At 49.2% G+C, this 17,554-nt stretch overlaps 1 protein-coding gene across 5 annotated transcripts; it reads right to left on the bottom strand.

Annotated features, from left to right (window-relative positions):
- Positions 1 to 2,373: 2,373 nt before the first annotated feature.
- On the bottom strand, positions 2,374 to 13,347 carry Zdhhc19 (zinc finger, DHHC domain containing 19). 5 transcript variants are annotated; one of them, XM_030249114.1, is made up of 10 exons: positions 13,265 to 13,347; positions 12,356 to 12,599; positions 11,892 to 12,013; positions 11,137 to 11,276; positions 10,959 to 10,996; positions 10,441 to 10,613; positions 9,862 to 9,967; positions 3,556 to 3,641; positions 3,011 to 3,237; positions 2,374 to 2,542 (listed from the first exon to the last, which is right to left on the bottom strand). In XM_030249114.1, the coding sequence occupies exons 4-10, from the start codon at positions 11,207 to 11,209 to the stop codon at positions 2,499 to 2,501; spliced, it is 747 nt and encodes a 248-aa protein (XP_030104974.1). In that variant the 5' UTR covers positions 11,210 to 11,276; positions 11,892 to 12,013; positions 12,356 to 12,599; positions 13,265 to 13,347; the 3' UTR covers positions 2,374 to 2,498. The 5 variants fall into 5 exon arrangements, 4 of the variants coding, with proteins under 4 accessions (XP_030104974.1, XP_011244202.1, NP_955013.1 ...); XM_011245900.1 differs by lacking the exon at positions 10,959 to 10,996 and having other exon boundaries at positions 11,892 to 12,007; NM_199309.2 differs by lacking the exon at positions 10,959 to 10,996 and having other exon boundaries at positions 13,265 to 13,307.
- Positions 13,348 to 17,554: the final 4,207 nt, after the last annotated feature.

The raw sequence follows: 17,554 nt of genomic DNA, 5'->3' as shown, positions 1-17,554 counted from the left end.
AAACCCTGTCTGAAACTGATGGTGGTAGCTTGTCTTTGACCCTCACCCTCAAAGTCAAAGCCTGTGACTCTTTGTGAGGTAAATGACTCTGTGGGGACTGCTGGGCTGAGCCAAGTGACTTCTGTCAAACATACTAGTTGGCAGCAGGTCTGGTTAGTCAGTCACTCAAGACTTGTCCTGCCCTGTAAGTCCCTACCTCCCAGAAGGCTGTGTGGATGACTCGAGATAATTTTGGCTCTAGGACCTAGCTGGCTGGGATCCCACAGAGGGGCTCCGGCTCCAAGTTGGCACATGGTCCTTCTTGGCTTTGACCCTTCCTCTGAGGGAGGCAGGGCATGCTGGGCATGCGGACAGCAGGCCCCCTCCTGGGGCTCTGATAACAGCTCTCACCTTATCTGTCAGCCAAAGACTGGGCGGGGTAAGTCTGAGAAGCAAAGGTAGGTTCTGCAAAAAGGGGCAGAGGAGAAAGTGGGAGCAGAGCAACTGAAGCCCTGCCAGCCTCGCCTGAGATCTAGGGAAGGACAAAGGGCCCTCGGAGAAGGGGTGGGCTAGGCCCCTCCTAGAGCTGTAGAAATTCTCAATTGGGAAGAACAAAGAAACCTAGAATCTTTACCCCAGAGCAGGAGCGATTGCCTTTGAAGAACTCAGAGCCTCTTGAGAATCAGAAGAAAATTACAACCTTGTCCTGCTGGGTAACTGAGGCCTTAAGGAGTCAGGGAAGATAACAACATGCTTGAGCCTCTGAAGGCCCCTTGCCTGAGGCTGGGTGAGTTCCCTGCAAACCTGGAGCCTAGGAGCCAATAAGTACAATCCCAGGCCACGTGGGGCTGAAGACAGCCAGCCTCCCTAAAGCCTCCAAGTGGGCCAGGTACCCCTTCAGAGCCAGGAAGTTGCAGGATTTAATCCAAGTCTTGGCCCAGGCTCCTGGACCCCTCTATTTCTCTGACCCAGGCCCAGGCTACCTGGGGAGCTCTCCTTTGGGGGAAGAGGAAGTCCCCTGACTGCCCTTTTCCTGAAGCTGGGATGTTCCCTTCTGCACACACCTGGAGAGTCACACCCAGAGGTAGACACACTTAGTGGTTCAAAAATACCAATCCTGTCCTCGCTGCCATGTAACACAGAGCTATTTTAGCCCCACAGTTAAATGTGCTCCCATAATAACCCAGAATGTGCTCCCCAGAATCTTCTAGAAGGGCCAAGCTGGGTTGAGACTTTTTGTATTTTTTTTAAGACAGGGTCGATATAGTCCTGGCTGTCCTGGAACTCACTTTGTAGATCAGGCTGGACTCAAACTCCCTGCCTCTGCCTCCTGAGTGCTGGGATTAAAGTCATGTGACACCACACCTGGCCTGGGCTAACTTTTCGTACGTCAAAGACGCATATCCAAAACTCCACCTAGAAAAGTCGAGCAAGGGTAAAAGTAGAGAAAAGCCCCCAAGCCCTCTCTCAAGAAGCTCTTGGTGTTGAAAAAATGAGCTAGCCAGTAACCCAGAGGGTCAGAAGCAGAGCAGATGAGTTTGACAGATTTGACAGGAATGGGCCTGGGCCTCTAGGGACAGTGAGTGGGCTGGGGCCTGGGGGCTGGGAACGGGGCTGATAAGGGAATAAAGCTGACTTGTGGCTTGGCTTTATAAAGAGTTGGAGAGATGACTGTACTACAAAGGCCACACACCGTGGCCACTAATAAAGTCAGAGCTTAATGTGCTCCTCCGGGCACCCCCAGGAATCTAAAGACACACGGGACCTTGGGTCATACCAGGGACAGGTTGGAGTATGGGGGTACGTAAAAAATGAGATGAGGATGCAGGATAGATGCAGGCTTAGCATGAGGCTGAGCATCCCTCGTTTATCCAGTTCTCTTAGAGTGGCCACTGGAAGGGTACCCACACCTAGCCTGATGGCCTTCCAACCCAACAGGGTCCCCGTGCCACAGTGCAAAAGGTCAAGTGCGTCTTGCACGTTCCCCGGGCAGTTGGCGCCCTCTTCAGCCAGATAGAGGCACTGCAAGGTGGATACCCAGTGCAGCCATGACTGGTGGTTTTCCTTCGCATCATCACCAGCCCTTATCAGAGAGACTGCAGGGGTTTTTTGTTTTTGTTTTTGTTTTGGAGACAGGGTTCCTCTGTATAGCCCAGGCTATCCTTGAACTCACTCTGTAGACCAGACTAGCCTCGAACTCAGAAATCCGCCTGCCTTTGCCTCCCAGGAAGACTGCAGTTAATACTGTTGGTCCATCATAAGAGAACCTTTAGTGTCCTGCCCAAGATCATGGAACCAAGCAGTGATAAACCCTGAATTTGGGTCTCCGGGAACCTGGCTCACTCATGCCCAGAAATCTGTCTTCACGACCCTTCAACAGGCCAGACACCCTTATCAGAAATCAACAATTAATATTTAATGAGGATGGGTAGGTCCCAAGTGGACCACAAGGATTCAGACTCAGAGGCGGAAGGAAGTTCAGGTGGTCCTGGCTCTGTGTGCACTGGGGAGAGTCTCATCTAGGGGTCTCCAGCGGCAGGTTCAGCCGTGGGTTGGCGTGGACCTAAACACAGAGTGAGCACATGCAGGCTCCCTCCAGGGTCCCCAGCTCCACCCCACCCCCCATCTCCTCCTTGTTTGAGCCAAGGGTGACCAGCACTTCAAAGGTCTCGGGATTGGAAGGGAATCTGTGATGATTTGCCCCCACCCCCATGTATACCTTATGTTCCACCACCGTGCATTTCAATGAAATTAAACTGTATGCAACATTTTTGACTAAATGAAGGTGCATTCTTCAAAAACAGTATAAACTGTAGGCTAATCTCCGTCCCCATTAACAGCTAGCTCAGACCTAGTGACTGGCCCAGGGCCCAAACCAAGTTGGGAATGAGGTCTTTTCTCTCTCTGTGTGTGTGTGTGTCTGTCTGTCTGTCTGTCTGTGCATTCTAGAGCCACTCCCTTTCAAGGTCCCTCCAGATTCAAGCTCCCCTCCACCAAGCTCTGAGCACCCCAGCTTCAGGGCCAGCCCCACCTCCTGGGGACTTTTCCACAGATGCAGGCAGCCTTCGCATCTCTTGGAGAGCTGCAGCCTCTCCACTCCCTGGGGGCCCCTTCCCTGGAACGCGCCGAGGTTGGTGCTGGGGCCCCGGAGGACCTGGCCTACAGTGTTTAGGACGACGTGGTGGTGAGGGCTTTGTCTTCTCTTGGATCCATGCTGTCCCCACTGGTCTTTGCAGACAGACAACTTCAGACATGTAACTGAAGAAGTGACCGGGCCAGGTACAAGGAGTCAATGCCCTTCTTAGCCAGGACCTCATCTTCCCTCTCAGTCTGGGGACTCATCCCAGGGGTCAGCCCTGCCCAGAGCTAGGCCAGCCTCTTCTGGCTGCAGCTCCCTCACCCCCTCAATCTTGTATCTTGAGGCAAAAGTCAACCGAAAGGCCCCCAATGGTCCCGGGGTTGGGGGGAAGAGGGGCTGGGTGCTGAGGGGAAGAGTGCAAGGTCTGGGGGCTGGGATAAGAGGGCACTAAACCATCCCTAGGGCCCGCCATTCCGTTGTCTGATTTCCCAACTCACTTGGGACCCAGTGGTGCAAACATTGCCAGATACCAGTTCTTGGCAAAGCCCTGGTCAAAAGGGTTGTATTCCGGATGGTACCTGCACTGGAAGGGTATGGGGAGGAGAAGAGAATGTCAGAACTGGCCAGTAAGTCACAGCAGCGACATGCCCTCAGCCAGTCAGCTCAGGCCCAGCTGGAGTGGGCTGGTCAGTCTGCAAAGAGAGAGAAGGGAGCTGGAGAGCGGCCTGGGCTCTGGCTTTCCTGGGTTCCAGGAGAAGCACCTTTCTGAGCAGCTCTGCCAGGGCTGCTGCTGACACTGTGCCTGCCTCTCTCCTCTCTTGCCCTCTCGGGGCTCCCTGTCACCTGTGTGCCCCTATGTAGGATCCTTGCTTTCTATGGGCCACAAAAACTCTCCTCTGACCTCCCTGACCGCTGTTCAGACCCTCCTGCTGTTTATTCAGATTCTGTTTTAGCCACTCAGCCCCTCCACAGACAGTCCCACCACCCAGCCACCATGTCTTGGCTTTCCCACTGCTCATTTTTCCTTTCTGAATGTTTGTCTTCATTGAATTTCACCATCTTGAAGGGTTATGATTGGGTTTCACCATCTTCATTCGAATCAGATTTTCCCAGCCAGAGTCACATGGCCTGGGAAAACCTGTCCCAATGTCGATGTCATAGCAGAGGTCACGTTCAAAGTTCAAGCCCTCCCTTGATCTCTTCCTTTTTGTTTGTTTGTCTTGAGACAGAATCTCACTCGGTAGCCTAAACTTCCCTAGAACTTACTTTTGTTGCCCAGGCTAGCCCTTTAACTTTCAGTGACCCTCAGTGCTGCAGTTAAAGAGAACCCCACTGTGCCAGCACCCATTGATGCTTTCTTCCTCCTCTCTCTCTTTCTCTCTCTCTCTCTCTCTCCCCCTTTCTTTCCTCTCTTTCTTTCCTTTCTTTCTTTCTCTCTCTCTCTCTCTCTCTCTCTCTCTCTCTCTCTCTTTCTTTCTTTCTTTCTTTCTTTCTTTCTTTCTTAAGACAGGGTTTCTCTGTGTAGCCCTGGTGTCCTGAAACTCACTTTGTAGACCAGGCTGGCCTCAAACTCACAGGGATCTTCTGGCCTCTGCTTTTTGAGTGCTGGGATTAAGGGAATGCCCCAGCACCATCCAGCCTCCTGGACACTCTTACTTAGGGTCTCCTCTCCCCTCTCCACTGTCCCTTCCCACTCATCCTGAGACCCACCCACCCCCACTCCTCCTGCAGGTCAAGCCTCACCCCAACTTAGAGAGCCTTAGTCACAATGAAAAGTGACCCAACATCATCTATGCCTGCTTCCAAATGATCTGTGCCCCATGATCCTCTCATCAAGACTTTGATCTTCAGCACAGCATCAGACAGAAGGCAGGACCACATTCAGGACTGTCCTGGAATATCCTGCCATGGCCCAAAAACTATATCAACCATTGTGCTATGCCCACCTCCTTCAAGCTGTCTGCGGCAATTTAGAGAAACAAGTAGCTCCCTAGGAATTCTGTTTAGAAAGAGTTGATACAATTGACAGACCTTTAAAAGTTCCATGGGAAACAATCAGCTATATGTATAGGAAGTATAGAAAACTGTTGATTTCTATGATATAGAAATGCTTAATTCATAAGACCCAACAAGTCAATCTGAGTATATTCCTTTACCCAAAGGGGCATGCCCTCTCAGACACAGAGAGAATCCAGTAGCTGTGAAGTGCTCCCATAGACTCTCATGAAGTGCTCCTATAGCCTCTCACTGGCTACAGACTTGGAGCTCCTGTTCCAATTCTGTGTCTCAAATATCTTCACACTCTCCAGGACCCAAACAAAGCGTCATCTTATTCTGCTCTCTGCCCAACTGTGCCCCCCGCCCCCGCTCTCCTTTTCCACTATTATGCCGAATCATTGGTTTGTTAGAGTTTTCTAGTGCTTGGAAGTAATGCCAGGGCCCTGTGTTCTCTTTAAGCCATGTGCTCTACCACTGAGCCGAAGCCCCAGATCTAGATAGTTCTGCGTCTCCAACTGTCCCAGGCACTGCAGTGGGCACTGTGGGCACAGTGTAAGCAACACGGCCGGCTTAGCTTTCTCTGCTCTGTGAGCAGCTGTGAGGCAGTGTCCTGAACACTGAGGGGTGTGGCCAGGGCAGCACAGAGAAAGGGGAGCAATCCAGTAAAGCAAGTCCTTTGGCCTCCCTGGCCCCATGGCTGCCACCCGAGGAGCCACAGCCAAAAATGCTGTTGCATGTAGTTCATAGAGTGCAGAGCGGGAAGTGTCCATTACTTTGGACACTCGCTGAAAGGAGGGTCACTGTGGTGCTGAGGAAGGGCTAGGGCTGAAATAGGTCCAGAAAGTAAGAAAGCAGCTGGTGGACACAGCCACCACCTGCAGGAAGGGGCACCCAGGAGAGGTTTCAGCAGGTGGAGTGGAGGCTTATGACATTAACTCAGGGCCATGCTTTGATTGTAAGACAAGAGGGGTATAGAAGGCCTGATGGTAATAAAAATAACAGACAGATCTCTTAGCACTAGAGCTCCTACCATAAAGTCTTAAACAAATTAACCCATGCCTTCCCTTTCTACAGTGGGAAACAGAGTGGCCCGCTGGCCAAGTAACATGCCCAGTTCTCACTGCAGGTGTGTTGGAGATTCATGATCCAGTGTGGTTCATCTGCAGAGTCCTTGCTAGGAACCACCAAGCAAGGGATCCAAAAGGAGCTTCAACCCAGAAATGGCCGGTTAGAGAGAATGGAGACTGGGATATATGATCAGTATGAACTGGATCCAACCAGAAAGAGAAGAGAGCCCTGCCTGGTGAAGCCCAGAGTGCAGATCACACTTAAGCCCCGCCTAAGTTGGGGGTTTCTGGACTAGGAAGGCCATTTTAAGCAGAAGGAAGCAATGTTCTGGGGCTGACCTGGGGCTAGAACCGGAAGACATTAGAGGAAAAACCGCTGTCCAGCAGAACCTGATATGATGGACTGAGACCAGAGGGAGGAAGTATAGTGGATGCTGGGCCGTAAGGGCGGGCTGAGCAGAGGAGGCAAAGGTGAGAGCAGGGCCAAAACTGGGTGGGTGATGACTGAGACGAGAGTACACAGGGGGCAATGTATAGAGGATTGTTGAGGATGGACCAGGTGCTGATTATATTTTGATGCTAATTCCACTCTCTTGGGAGGTGCTGCAAATAAGGAGTGAGTCACACATACTCAGGTGACTTCTTGTGAACCAATCCCCTAAAGGATAAAGGAGTCAATCACTGGGTGAGCAGGCGGGACTTCCGGGTTGGACAGAGGAAGAGAATAGAGAGTTAAGTCTTTTTGGACTGTGATAGCATGAGGACAAGATGTAATTATGAGTGTCTCCTGGTTTCAATGGCGGATCCGTCAGAATTCGCCACCAGAGGATATAGATTTAATAAGGCTTACAAGATTAAGATTTTAGTTGTTGTGCCCAGTGATTGAGTTACTGTCACTTCTGAACTAAGTCTGTGTCGAGTTTTCATGAGGCGGTTTGACTGGGTTCAAGAGAGAATGGTACAGCCAGGCAGTGGTGGCACACTTGGGAGGCAGAGGCAGGTGGATTTCTGAGTTCCAGGACAGCCTGGTCTACAGAGTGAGTTCCAGGACAGCCAGGGCTACACAGAGAAATCCTGTCTCGAAAAACCAAGAGAGAGAAAGAGAAAGAGATACAGCAAAGTGTGGGTTTGCTAAGGGCACCACAAAGGCTGTGTGGGATTTGAAGCATGGTGCTGGTGTGGTAGTGAACTACCAATGGGAACCTATCGAGCTGGGTGGAGAGCTTTTGGAGCACTGAGTCAGAGTCTCCATGAGATAAATACAGGTCGGCCATTGCCCACCAGTGCATGGCTGGCCAGGCCACTGGGGCAGAGAGTTGCTGGCACAAGCACTGGAATGTGCCAGTTCGTTTTTTGTTTGTTTGTTTGTTTTTAATATTTCCCAAAACAGAGGATGCTCTGTCTGTCTGCCTGCCTTTCAGTTGTCTGCCTCTAGTTCCCCCCAATAATAAGTCTACCTGTCTTCCTAAAACAGCCATTAGTCAAGTTACCATCCAATGAGATGGGTACAGAATCCACAAGCTACAAAATAATGACGAAAGGTAACCAAAACCCAATAATAGCCTAAATAAGTGTACGGTAGAGCATATTCACGGATCCCGAAATGTGCTCTGCTCAAAAGGTCCAGAGAATTCTGTTGAAAACCCTAGCGGATTTGTAGAAAGTGACAAAGTGACAAGCCGATTCTCAGTGTTCCCTCCAAGGATCAAAGGGCCAAGAGAACCGCAAAAAGCAGCCGTTAGAGAACTCATTACATGCCGTTTCCAAACTATAAAGCAACACTAAGCAAGACAGTACAGGGTGGGCAGAAGTACACTATTGAGAAATTAACCATGTCTGTCTGGCCAGTTCTGCTTTTAATGAATATGCAAAGACACCACAATGCAGGAAGAAATCCTTGCCAACAAGTGGAGCAGGTATGCAAACAGCAAATCTTGGGGACTGGAGCGGCAGCCCAGTCTCCTGACAGCACTGTCTGCTCTGGCAAGCGGACTTGGGTTCAGTTCCCAGAACTCATATGGAGGCTCACAACTGAAACTCCAGATGCAGAGGATCTGGCAGCCTCTTTTGGACTCCACAGGCACCCAGCACGTATGTGGTACACAGAGATACATCTGGGCAAACTCTTGTACACATAAAAATAACTTAAAAAAAACCAAAAAACAAAAGCAAGCCTTTACCACATACAGAATTTAGCCCCAAAGAATTCATCAGTCTAAAGGTACAAGCTAAATCGACAGAATCTCAGTAGAAAAACACATGACTAGAATTTTGTGATCTTGGATTAGCAAAGATTTCTGAGTGACAACATCAGATGCACATGATCCATTTCTGTGATGCACACTCACAAGCACACACACCACACACACCATGCTCATGCACACTCAGACAGGTACACCATCACAATAAAAAACTCTGCTGTGTGAAACAAAACACGATGGAAAGAAAACAAAATAACAAGCTATGGATTTCAAGAAAATATTTTTAAAACACATACCTGAACCCAGAATACAATGAAACGCAGCTGCCACGTGACCCAGCAATGCCACTCCTAAGAACTTTCCCGACAGGGAAGCTTGCTTTCTGGACACCAGTGTTTGGATTGAGTTCATTTTCTAATTACTCCAAACTAGAAATGATGTAAAAACCCTTCAGTTGGTGCACAGATAATCTGTAGAGCATCCTACAATACAACGCAATGCTACACAACAATAAAGAGGAATAAACTGATGAGAACAGAGTGGGCGAAGCTCAAGTGTGTTGTAGTAAGCAAGCCAAGGCAGACACGGAAGGCAATGACTTCATTTATGTGGGATTCTGAAAGATTTAAAACAAACAAACCCAAAACAACAACAACAAAAGCCCTAAGGGTAGAAAACAAATCAACCATTACTGGGGGCTGTAATAAGAAAACAAATCCACTACAAAGAGGCCATGAAAAACACTTCTAGACTAAAAATACTATTTTCAGATACACCTCCAATGACTCCGGGCTTTCTACTGCCCAGGGTTTCTATGTCCCACGCTTGATTTTACTGGCTGCTTTAATGTGACCATCTGGAAGGGGTCTGCTCAATTGCCAGCTTGAATCAGAGCTGTTCCCTCACTCTCTTAACAACCTTCTTTCAAGCTGGACTTGAAGTCATTAACTCCAGCAGTCAGCAAGATCGAAGATCAAGGTTTGCCTGAGACTGTCTCAATTTTAAAAGGGGGTGGGGGTGGGGAGGGAAGAGAGGCTTGGGATACAGCTGAGAGGTAGAGCATTTGCCTAGCATTTTCCAGACCCTGGGTTCGGTTCCCAGTCCTGGAAGGGGAAATGTTCTAGCTCCTTGGTTCTTTTTGCAAAGCTGGCAAGCTCTGTCTTCTGTCCCTTTGAAATCACTCCAGGACGCAGAATGGTGTGTCAGGCCTGCTTAACTCCTAGCTCCTTCTCTTGGTCTAAACTAAACAGCCCTAGACTGATCTCTCTTGGTGTGGTCCACGGTGTTAGCAGGTTAAATGCAGGATGTAGCTTTCCCAGATACCCAGACACACACAGCCTAGCACACAGTCGTGCACCCCGGACGGAGAGCGACCGCTGGGATCCAGCAGGTGGCGCTGTGGTCCGAGCTGCTACTTAGAAGATGAGTACTGAAGGCCTGACCCTCAGGGGACAAAGGCAATGGAAAATCAGATCCTGAGGGCTCAGGATGCTTCCCATAGCGGAACGTCTGGATGCCCACGCTCCGCCCCACATACCTTGCTCTCGTAGGAGCTCTCCGCCCTGCTCACAGATAGGGCCTGGATCAGCAGCAGCAGGAAGAGCGGAATCAAAAAGCCCGCAGCGGGCACAGCCACCAGGATGCTCGCCAGCTAAGGAGCCACGCCCAGTGCAGCCCATCTTCCCCTTCCCACCATTACTCCCCCCAACCCTATACCACTACGATGTTGCTCTGCTTTGTCCCTTTTAGGCTTTCGTTATTCTATGGCCTTACTAGGTTCTAATTTTTTGTTTTTTTTTTTTTTTTTTCGAGACAGGGTTTCTCAGTGTAGCCCTGGCTGTCCTGGTACTCACTCTGTAGACCAGGCTGGCCTCGAACTCAGAAATCTGCCTGCCTCTGCCTCCCAGCGCCTACCAAGTGCTGGGATTAAAGGCGTGCGTCACCTCTGCCCAGCCTGGTTTTTTTTTTAAACTTCGTCCATTTCCCCACTTTCATTGGCCCACACTGAACCTCTGAAGTGGCTTCTGCTAGCTTCATCCATCACTGGCTCCACCCTCTGAGACCTCATCTCTCACCTGCCTGAGCCCCTCCCCCCTGCTCGCGCATAAGTAGATACGCCATCCCCTTGTCCAGGGAGAAGGGCAGATGCCTTGTGCGAAATAGGAATGTCAGGCAGGTGACCAGCAGGGCTCCCGAGTAGAGACAGAGTGACAGGACCAGCAGCATGAAGAGGCGGAAGTTGCGGTGACCGATGCAGTTATTGACCCACTTGCAATGGTGGTCGAAGTCCTGTTACAGGGTGAGGGAAAGGCCTCCGGGATCCGTCCTTCCTCCCAGCTTCCATTAGCTCAGACAACTCAGCCCTTTTGGTCGCTTACTCTAACCTTTCCCCAGCAGCTTCCCTCCACACATCTGTAAGCTGGTCCGCCAGTACATGTGAGACAAGCTTACACAAACTGACACCCTCCCAACCTCAATAACCAAAGGAGGACAGGAAAAGTCCCCAGATCCGGCCTACAGCCAAATGAAGGGTATAGATAGCCCGTGGCAGAAAACCAGGAGACAGGTTTGGGACTGTCATCCCTGCCCACTCCCCCAGGACCAGAACACGTGAAAGTGCCCACAGTGACATACCACCCTTCCTGAATGGACACAGGCACAACGGCAGTGACCTGTGTGAAGGATCAAGAGCAAATGGACATACAGTCGTCCTTGGCCCTCATCTGTCAGGGAAAACTCTCCCACTGACCCCTGGCCCACATAAGGTTCTGGCCAGGTCTAGGAGACAGGCAGTGAGCGAGGGAATTCTCACCTCCACGCAAATGTTGCACCACGGGCAGTGGTAGGTTCGGGGTGGGCGATGGAAGAGGCACTTGGGGCACCATTCCAGGCGGAAAGCCCTTTGGTTCACTCGAACAACATGCACCGTCATGGGGTCCTCTTTGGTGGAGCCTGACGTGGTAGAGAGTGAGGCAGCTGACCTCTGCTACCCTGGGCAGCCCTAGGCACAGGGGATGTGGGGGAGAGGTAGACAGGGAATCCCTGATCTTACTGAGCAAGCTGACCATCAGGGAGGGGGAGGAGGGAGAGAGAGAAGCACGGTGGGGGTGGGTGGGCGCCGGCATGCTCCAGCCAGCCTTTTGTATAGAACTCTGCCTTTCAAATAGTAGTAGCCCCAGGCAGTGGTGGCACACACCTTTAATCCCAGCACTTGGAAGACAAAGGCAGGTGGATTTCTGAGTTCGAGGCCAGCCTGGTCTACAGAGTGAGTTCCAGGACAGCCAGGGCTACACAGAGAAACCCTGTCTCGAAAAACAAAAAACAAACAAACAAACAAAACCAAACACTAGTAAGTAGCACGTGAAGTTCTGTGTAGTGGAAGAGGGAGTGCCCACTGGTTTCTCTCTCCAGCCTGGACAGCCCGCTCTTCTGAAGCAACTGGAAACCATACAGGATCTTGGAAATGTTGCCATGGGGTAAAGAAGTCCTGATGTGCGAGGTTGGAAGTGGGGTGCCAGCCTTCAGGGTACCAGCTCCTTCCAGGGGGGCTGAGTCCTCCTCCCTCACCTCGATGTAAGATACCAGGGTCTGAGAAGTTGAGCGAGACGAGACTGAAGAAGGTGAGGATGAAGAGTGGTCCTGTGATGGCAGGAAAGGCCCACTCCCCGTTCTGAACCAGCCACCTACAACTGAGACCAGAGCCTCCTTCAGTTTTGGAGCTGGAGTAGCTGAGAGCTCCTCCCCCAGGCCCCGTCCAGCTGGATCAGGCCTCGCACTCTAAGTATCCAGGCAAGGGACAGACTCCCAGGGGCCCCCCACCAAATGCCAGCAGCAGCAGCACCAGCTACTTTTACCTGCCCCCGCCATACACCAATCCTCCAGGATTCTATGGCTGCGCATTTCTTTTTCTGTAGCTAGACTGTTGTTCCCCAGGCCTTCTAGCACACCTTCCTGCAAATCCCTTGCCTCTGCACTATTTTTTATTTCTTGTCCCCGTGTAAGGAACCTAACGGATGACATGGGACACTCACGGGAATCCGAAGAAAAGGCCACTCAAAAACAGCAGCAGCGTTACATTGAAGGCAGCAAACACGCTCGAGGGGAACCATGAAAGAGGGATGGAGGGCAGCTGTTGTGGTTCCTTCACAAGTGTCACAGCATCCTTTAAGAAAGGCATGGCCAGGGCAGAGTACACAGCTCAGTGGGCAAAGGGCTTGCTGTGCAGGTACATGGATCGGAATTCAATCCTCAGGTCCCAGTACAAGCAGGGTGTATCTGTGTATATACACATGCATATAACCTTAGCAGCCACAAGAGGATCCCTGGGGCTTTTTGGCCAGGTGGTCCAGCCAAATGGGCAAGCTCCAGGTACAGCAAGAGAGCTTGTCTTAGAAAGTGAGGCGAGATGAATTGAGGTAGACAACCGACTTTGGCTCTCACACGCATGCACACATGCACACACATGCTCTTGGTATTCTGTCTAAACTCCACCCCCACAGTTCCTGGCAGCAGCCAGGTAGGCTTGGCCCACTATAAAAGGGGCTGCTAGGCCCCTCCTCTCTCTCTTAAGCTCTTGCCTCTCTCTTACTCTCTTGTTTCTTTTACTCTTGCTTCACGTTGCCCCCTCTCTCCCCATTACCTTCCCCCCCCCCGACCTCCACGTGGTCATGGCCAGCCTCTAAGTCTCTACTCTCTCCTTTCTGCCTTTCTCTGCCTCTACTACTCTCTTAACTCCCCTCCCCATGCCCTAAATAAACTCTATTCTATACTATACTATCTTGTGGTTGGTCCCTCAGGGGGAAGGGATGCCTGGGCATGGGCCCGCTGAGGCACCCCCTCCCCCTACACCCGCCAGAGGATGTTCTTATAGCTCTTTCTTTTTTTATGATCACGTAATACACACACTCACACACGGAGTGGAACATGACTCCCATACTCACAGGTAAATTATAAGACTTCATACTAGCTGGTCTTTCCCTTAATGACCCAGAATTTCATTGCCATAGCAACAGAAGCCACAGCCCAGGAGAGAAGGGGAAAAAAAAGTCTCAATGTGATGTCACAGAGGCAGAGGAATGGGGCTCTGGCTGCTTCTGGTCATTTTCCATACCAACCCTCTTCCTGCTCACCACTCACGCCAGAGTCCAAGGAGCCCCAGTCCTGCCATGTGCTTCCTTGGAGTTGTTTGTCTTCCAGAATTCAGGTGCTGAAGCCCTTTGGTGTGCTAGAGACCTTGAGAGAGGTTAGCAGAAACACTGAATCTCAAAGGGATTTACATGAAGTCTTCGTGGGACACAGAATCTCTGTCATGTGACTTCTCTGAGCCTGGCCTACAGATTGAGTTCCAGGACAGCCAAGACTACACAGAGAAACCCTATTTTGAAAAAACAAACAAACAACAGAGAATTCTCAACAGAGGAATCTCAAATGGCCGAGAAGCACTTAAAGAAATGTTCAACAGCCTTAGCTGTCAGGGTAATGCGAATCAAAATGCCTCCAAGATTCTATCTGACATCTGTCAGAATGGCTAAGTTCAAAAACTCAAGCAACAGCCCGTGCTGTTGGGGATGCGAGGCAAGAGGGACACGGCTCCATTACTGGTGTGAACTCAAACTTGTACAGCCACTTCGGAAAATTAATATGGCAGTTTCTCAAAAAACAAAAGCAAAAGAAGAAGAAGAATTGGGAATAGATTTATCTCAAAACCCAGCTATATCACTCCTGGGCATACACCCAAAGGAAGCTCCACTATACCATAGGGACCCTCGCTCAGATCTGTTCATAGCAGCTGGAATGTAAGCTGGAAATGGCCTATATAGTCCTCAACCGAAGAATGGATAAAGAGAATGTGTGTTTACACAATGGAGTAGTGCTCAGCTGTTAAACACATCATGACATTTATAGGCAAATGCATGGAACTAGAAAAAAATATCATCCTCAGTAAGGTAACCCAGACCCAAAAAGACAAACATGGTGTGTATATTAGTGCTGGGGACAGCATCCCATGACAGGGACTGCCTGCAGTAGGCTGGGACAGAGACATCTCAGTAGCCTGAGGCAGCTCTTTGTAACAACAGTTGTTTCTATTTCTTCTAACCTTAGCCCTGGGCAACAGCTGTATAGATTTCACTTGTGGGTGACTGCTTTTCAGTTGGCCTTGGTGTGCAAAGTTATATTATTATATCTGACTTTCTTACTTCTTTCTCCTTCTGCTCTGGTGAATTCTGTGAAACTAGATGTTCCCTGATGTAATGATTCTTAAACAATCAAAAATTGAGGCATGGGGCACAGCACAGCACAGTCCTAATGGCCCAGGTGTATGCTGTGTGTTCTCATCTTGGAAACAATGCAATAACTGCACAATGGTAGTTTCAGATTAATGCTTGACTTGCAAAGAAAGTTTGAAGAAATTATTAGAAAATGAAATAGAGCCAACATTGGGACCCCGAGAAAGGAAAAAATTATTGCAATTGTGAAATAAGTTTTGTACAACATTTAAGGGTGGTTCCTGGATAAGCAAGTATAGAATACATAAAATTATATACTAGGAAAACTAAGGCAAAACACCGGGACTCTTGGGAGGGTCATTGTGTGCAATGTGCAGAAGCAGAAAACTAGCGAAACTACTGAGCTAAGGGTTAACCTGACTCTTCTGGCCACTGCCTGGCAGCTTTGCCCATGTCGTTTATCATTAGAGCTTCACAAGAAAATGCAAGTAGCTGACCTCAGGGCTCTGAGCTCTGAAGTATAGTAAGTCAAAAGTTAAAGTTTAAATAACGATAAGTTTGCAATTATTATTATTTTGGCCACAGGCCTGCGAATAGGGGAAACTTGAAACTTTGGGGAACAATTGTAATTCTTGTGGGACGTGGTTATTCTTTTGAATTTGATTTGGCAATGATTGTACAATGTCTTTTTTTTTTCCTACCTGCTTTTGGAGTATCAATAAAAGACTCAGGCAAGAGAAAGGCAAGAGAGCAAGTGGAGAGCTAGTGAGGTGCACATGAGGTGTGTGTGTGAGGTAAGTGGAGAGAGTGTGAGGAGAAAGAGTGTGTGTGTGTGTCTGTGTGTATGTGAGTGAGAGGAGACTGCATGTGGTATGTGTGATGAGTATGTGAAGAGTGTGTGTATGAGTGAGAGGGGAATGCACAGAGGTGTGTTGGAGTGTGAGAATTCAAGAAAAGTGCGAAGGTGAATGCAGATTGCATGCAGCCCTAAGCTAAGAGAGAGAGAGACAGAGCCAGAGAGAGAGACACAGAGAGAAAGACAGAGACAGAAAGAGAGACAGAGAGAGAGACAGAGACACACAGAGACAAAGAGAGAGACAGACAGAGAGAGACAAAGAGAGAGAGAGAGATGAAAGAGAGAGAAAATTTAAGCCTTAAAAAATTGCCTGTCAGTTTGTACCTGAAAAATAATCTGTATCTGTTTATTATGCTCCTTCCAGATATCCCTGCTTGCACCCTGAGAACTCCAATCCTGTGTCGATGCTGGACCCCAACATATTAGCCATAAAGTACAGGATAACCATGCTTCAATCCACAGACCCAGAGAAGCTAATAACAAGAAAAGCTCAAGGGGGGGACGAATGGGTCTCCCTGGGGAGGAGAAATGGAGTAGACACCACAGGTGAAAATGCAGGACAGGGGCCGGGGGAACGACACTGGACCAGTGGGCTCAGGTGTGGGGGAGAAGAGAGGGAGAGACTACTGTACTTGGGGGGCATCTCAGGGATGAGCTAGAAACCTAATGCAATGGAAACTCTCAGGAACCCATGAGGGTGACCCTAGCTAAGACTCCTGGCAATGGGGATATGAAGCCCAAACTGACCATCTCCTATAACTAGGCCAGATTTCCAGTGGAGAGACTGGGATACCAACCAAGCCACAAAACCTTCGACCTACAATTTGTCCTGCCTACAAGATGTGTTGGGGTAAAGGTGGTGCAGAAATTGTGGGAGTGGCCAATCAATGACTGGTCTAGCTTGAGACCCATGCCAGAGAGGGAGCCCAGATCTGACACGGCCTGGAGGGCCAAGAACCAGAGGCCAGATAGCCCAGAGACCTAGGATAGAGCCACACATGCCTGGGGTGGGGAGTGTGGAAAAGATCCCTAATAATATTCTGCTATACTTATAGACAGGATCTAATGCCCTCCATCTGCCCCCTGTGGGCACCATACATATGTGGCATAGACAGACAGACAGACAGACAGACAGACAGACACACACACACACATCTAACAAAAAGTAATCAGGCAATACATGCTCACTTAACAAAAGCTAACAGAGACAACTTTAAAGATCAGTTTAGTTGGGAATAAAGGTTTAAAAAGTTTGGGGCTTTCTGTGTGTGATAATTAACTAGCTGCTTCTGGCCAATTCTAGCCCTTGATAAAGTCTCATAGATTTTAGCCAGAATATGGTAGCTTCTAGATAGTTACCAAGCTAACCCAGACAACTGCCAAAAAGAACTCCCTTTGGGGGCTGTCGAGACAGGGTTTCTCTGTGTAGCCCTGGCTGTCCTGAAACTCACTCTGTAGACCAGGCTAGCCTTAAACTCAAGAGATCCTCCTGCCTCTGCTTTCTTAGCACTGGGATTAAAGACATGCCCCATCAGGCCAGGCTCATGAGCCCTTCTTAAATAATACAGGTTTTTTTAAACCTCTTTATTTCCCCTCCCTTCCTATCAAGTCTTCACCAAGAGAGATGTCTTCCATCTTCATCAACCTCTGGTTTCCACACACACATGCATGGACAAGCAGATATAGACACACATTCATCACACACACACATACATCACACACACACATCACCACACACACACACATCACCACACACACACACATCACCACACACAAACACACACATATATAACACACACACACACATCACACATATATACAGATACATCGCACACATACATCACACACTCACACACATACATCACACACTCACACACACACATATACATCACCACATACACAAACACACACATATATCACACACACACACACATACATACAGATACATCACACACATACATTACACACATGCACACACACACATCACACACACATGAGTTCACACATATATCTCACACACACTTATACACACACATGCATAAACACATATGAAGGAATAAACGTGTTGAAGAGGATGTGAAGTTGAGATCTGTGGGTATTCCCCTTCCCCCCAAATGTGAAGCAAGAAGCAAGAAGAATATTTGGTT

Source organism: Mus musculus, chromosome 16 (assembly GCF_000001635.26).
Source record: "Mus musculus strain C57BL/6J chromosome 16, GRCm38.p6 C57BL/6J".
Lineage (NCBI taxonomy): Eukaryota > Metazoa > Chordata > Mammalia > Rodentia > Muridae > Mus > Mus musculus.
This window is presented reverse-complemented; position numbering and strand designations above follow the sequence as displayed.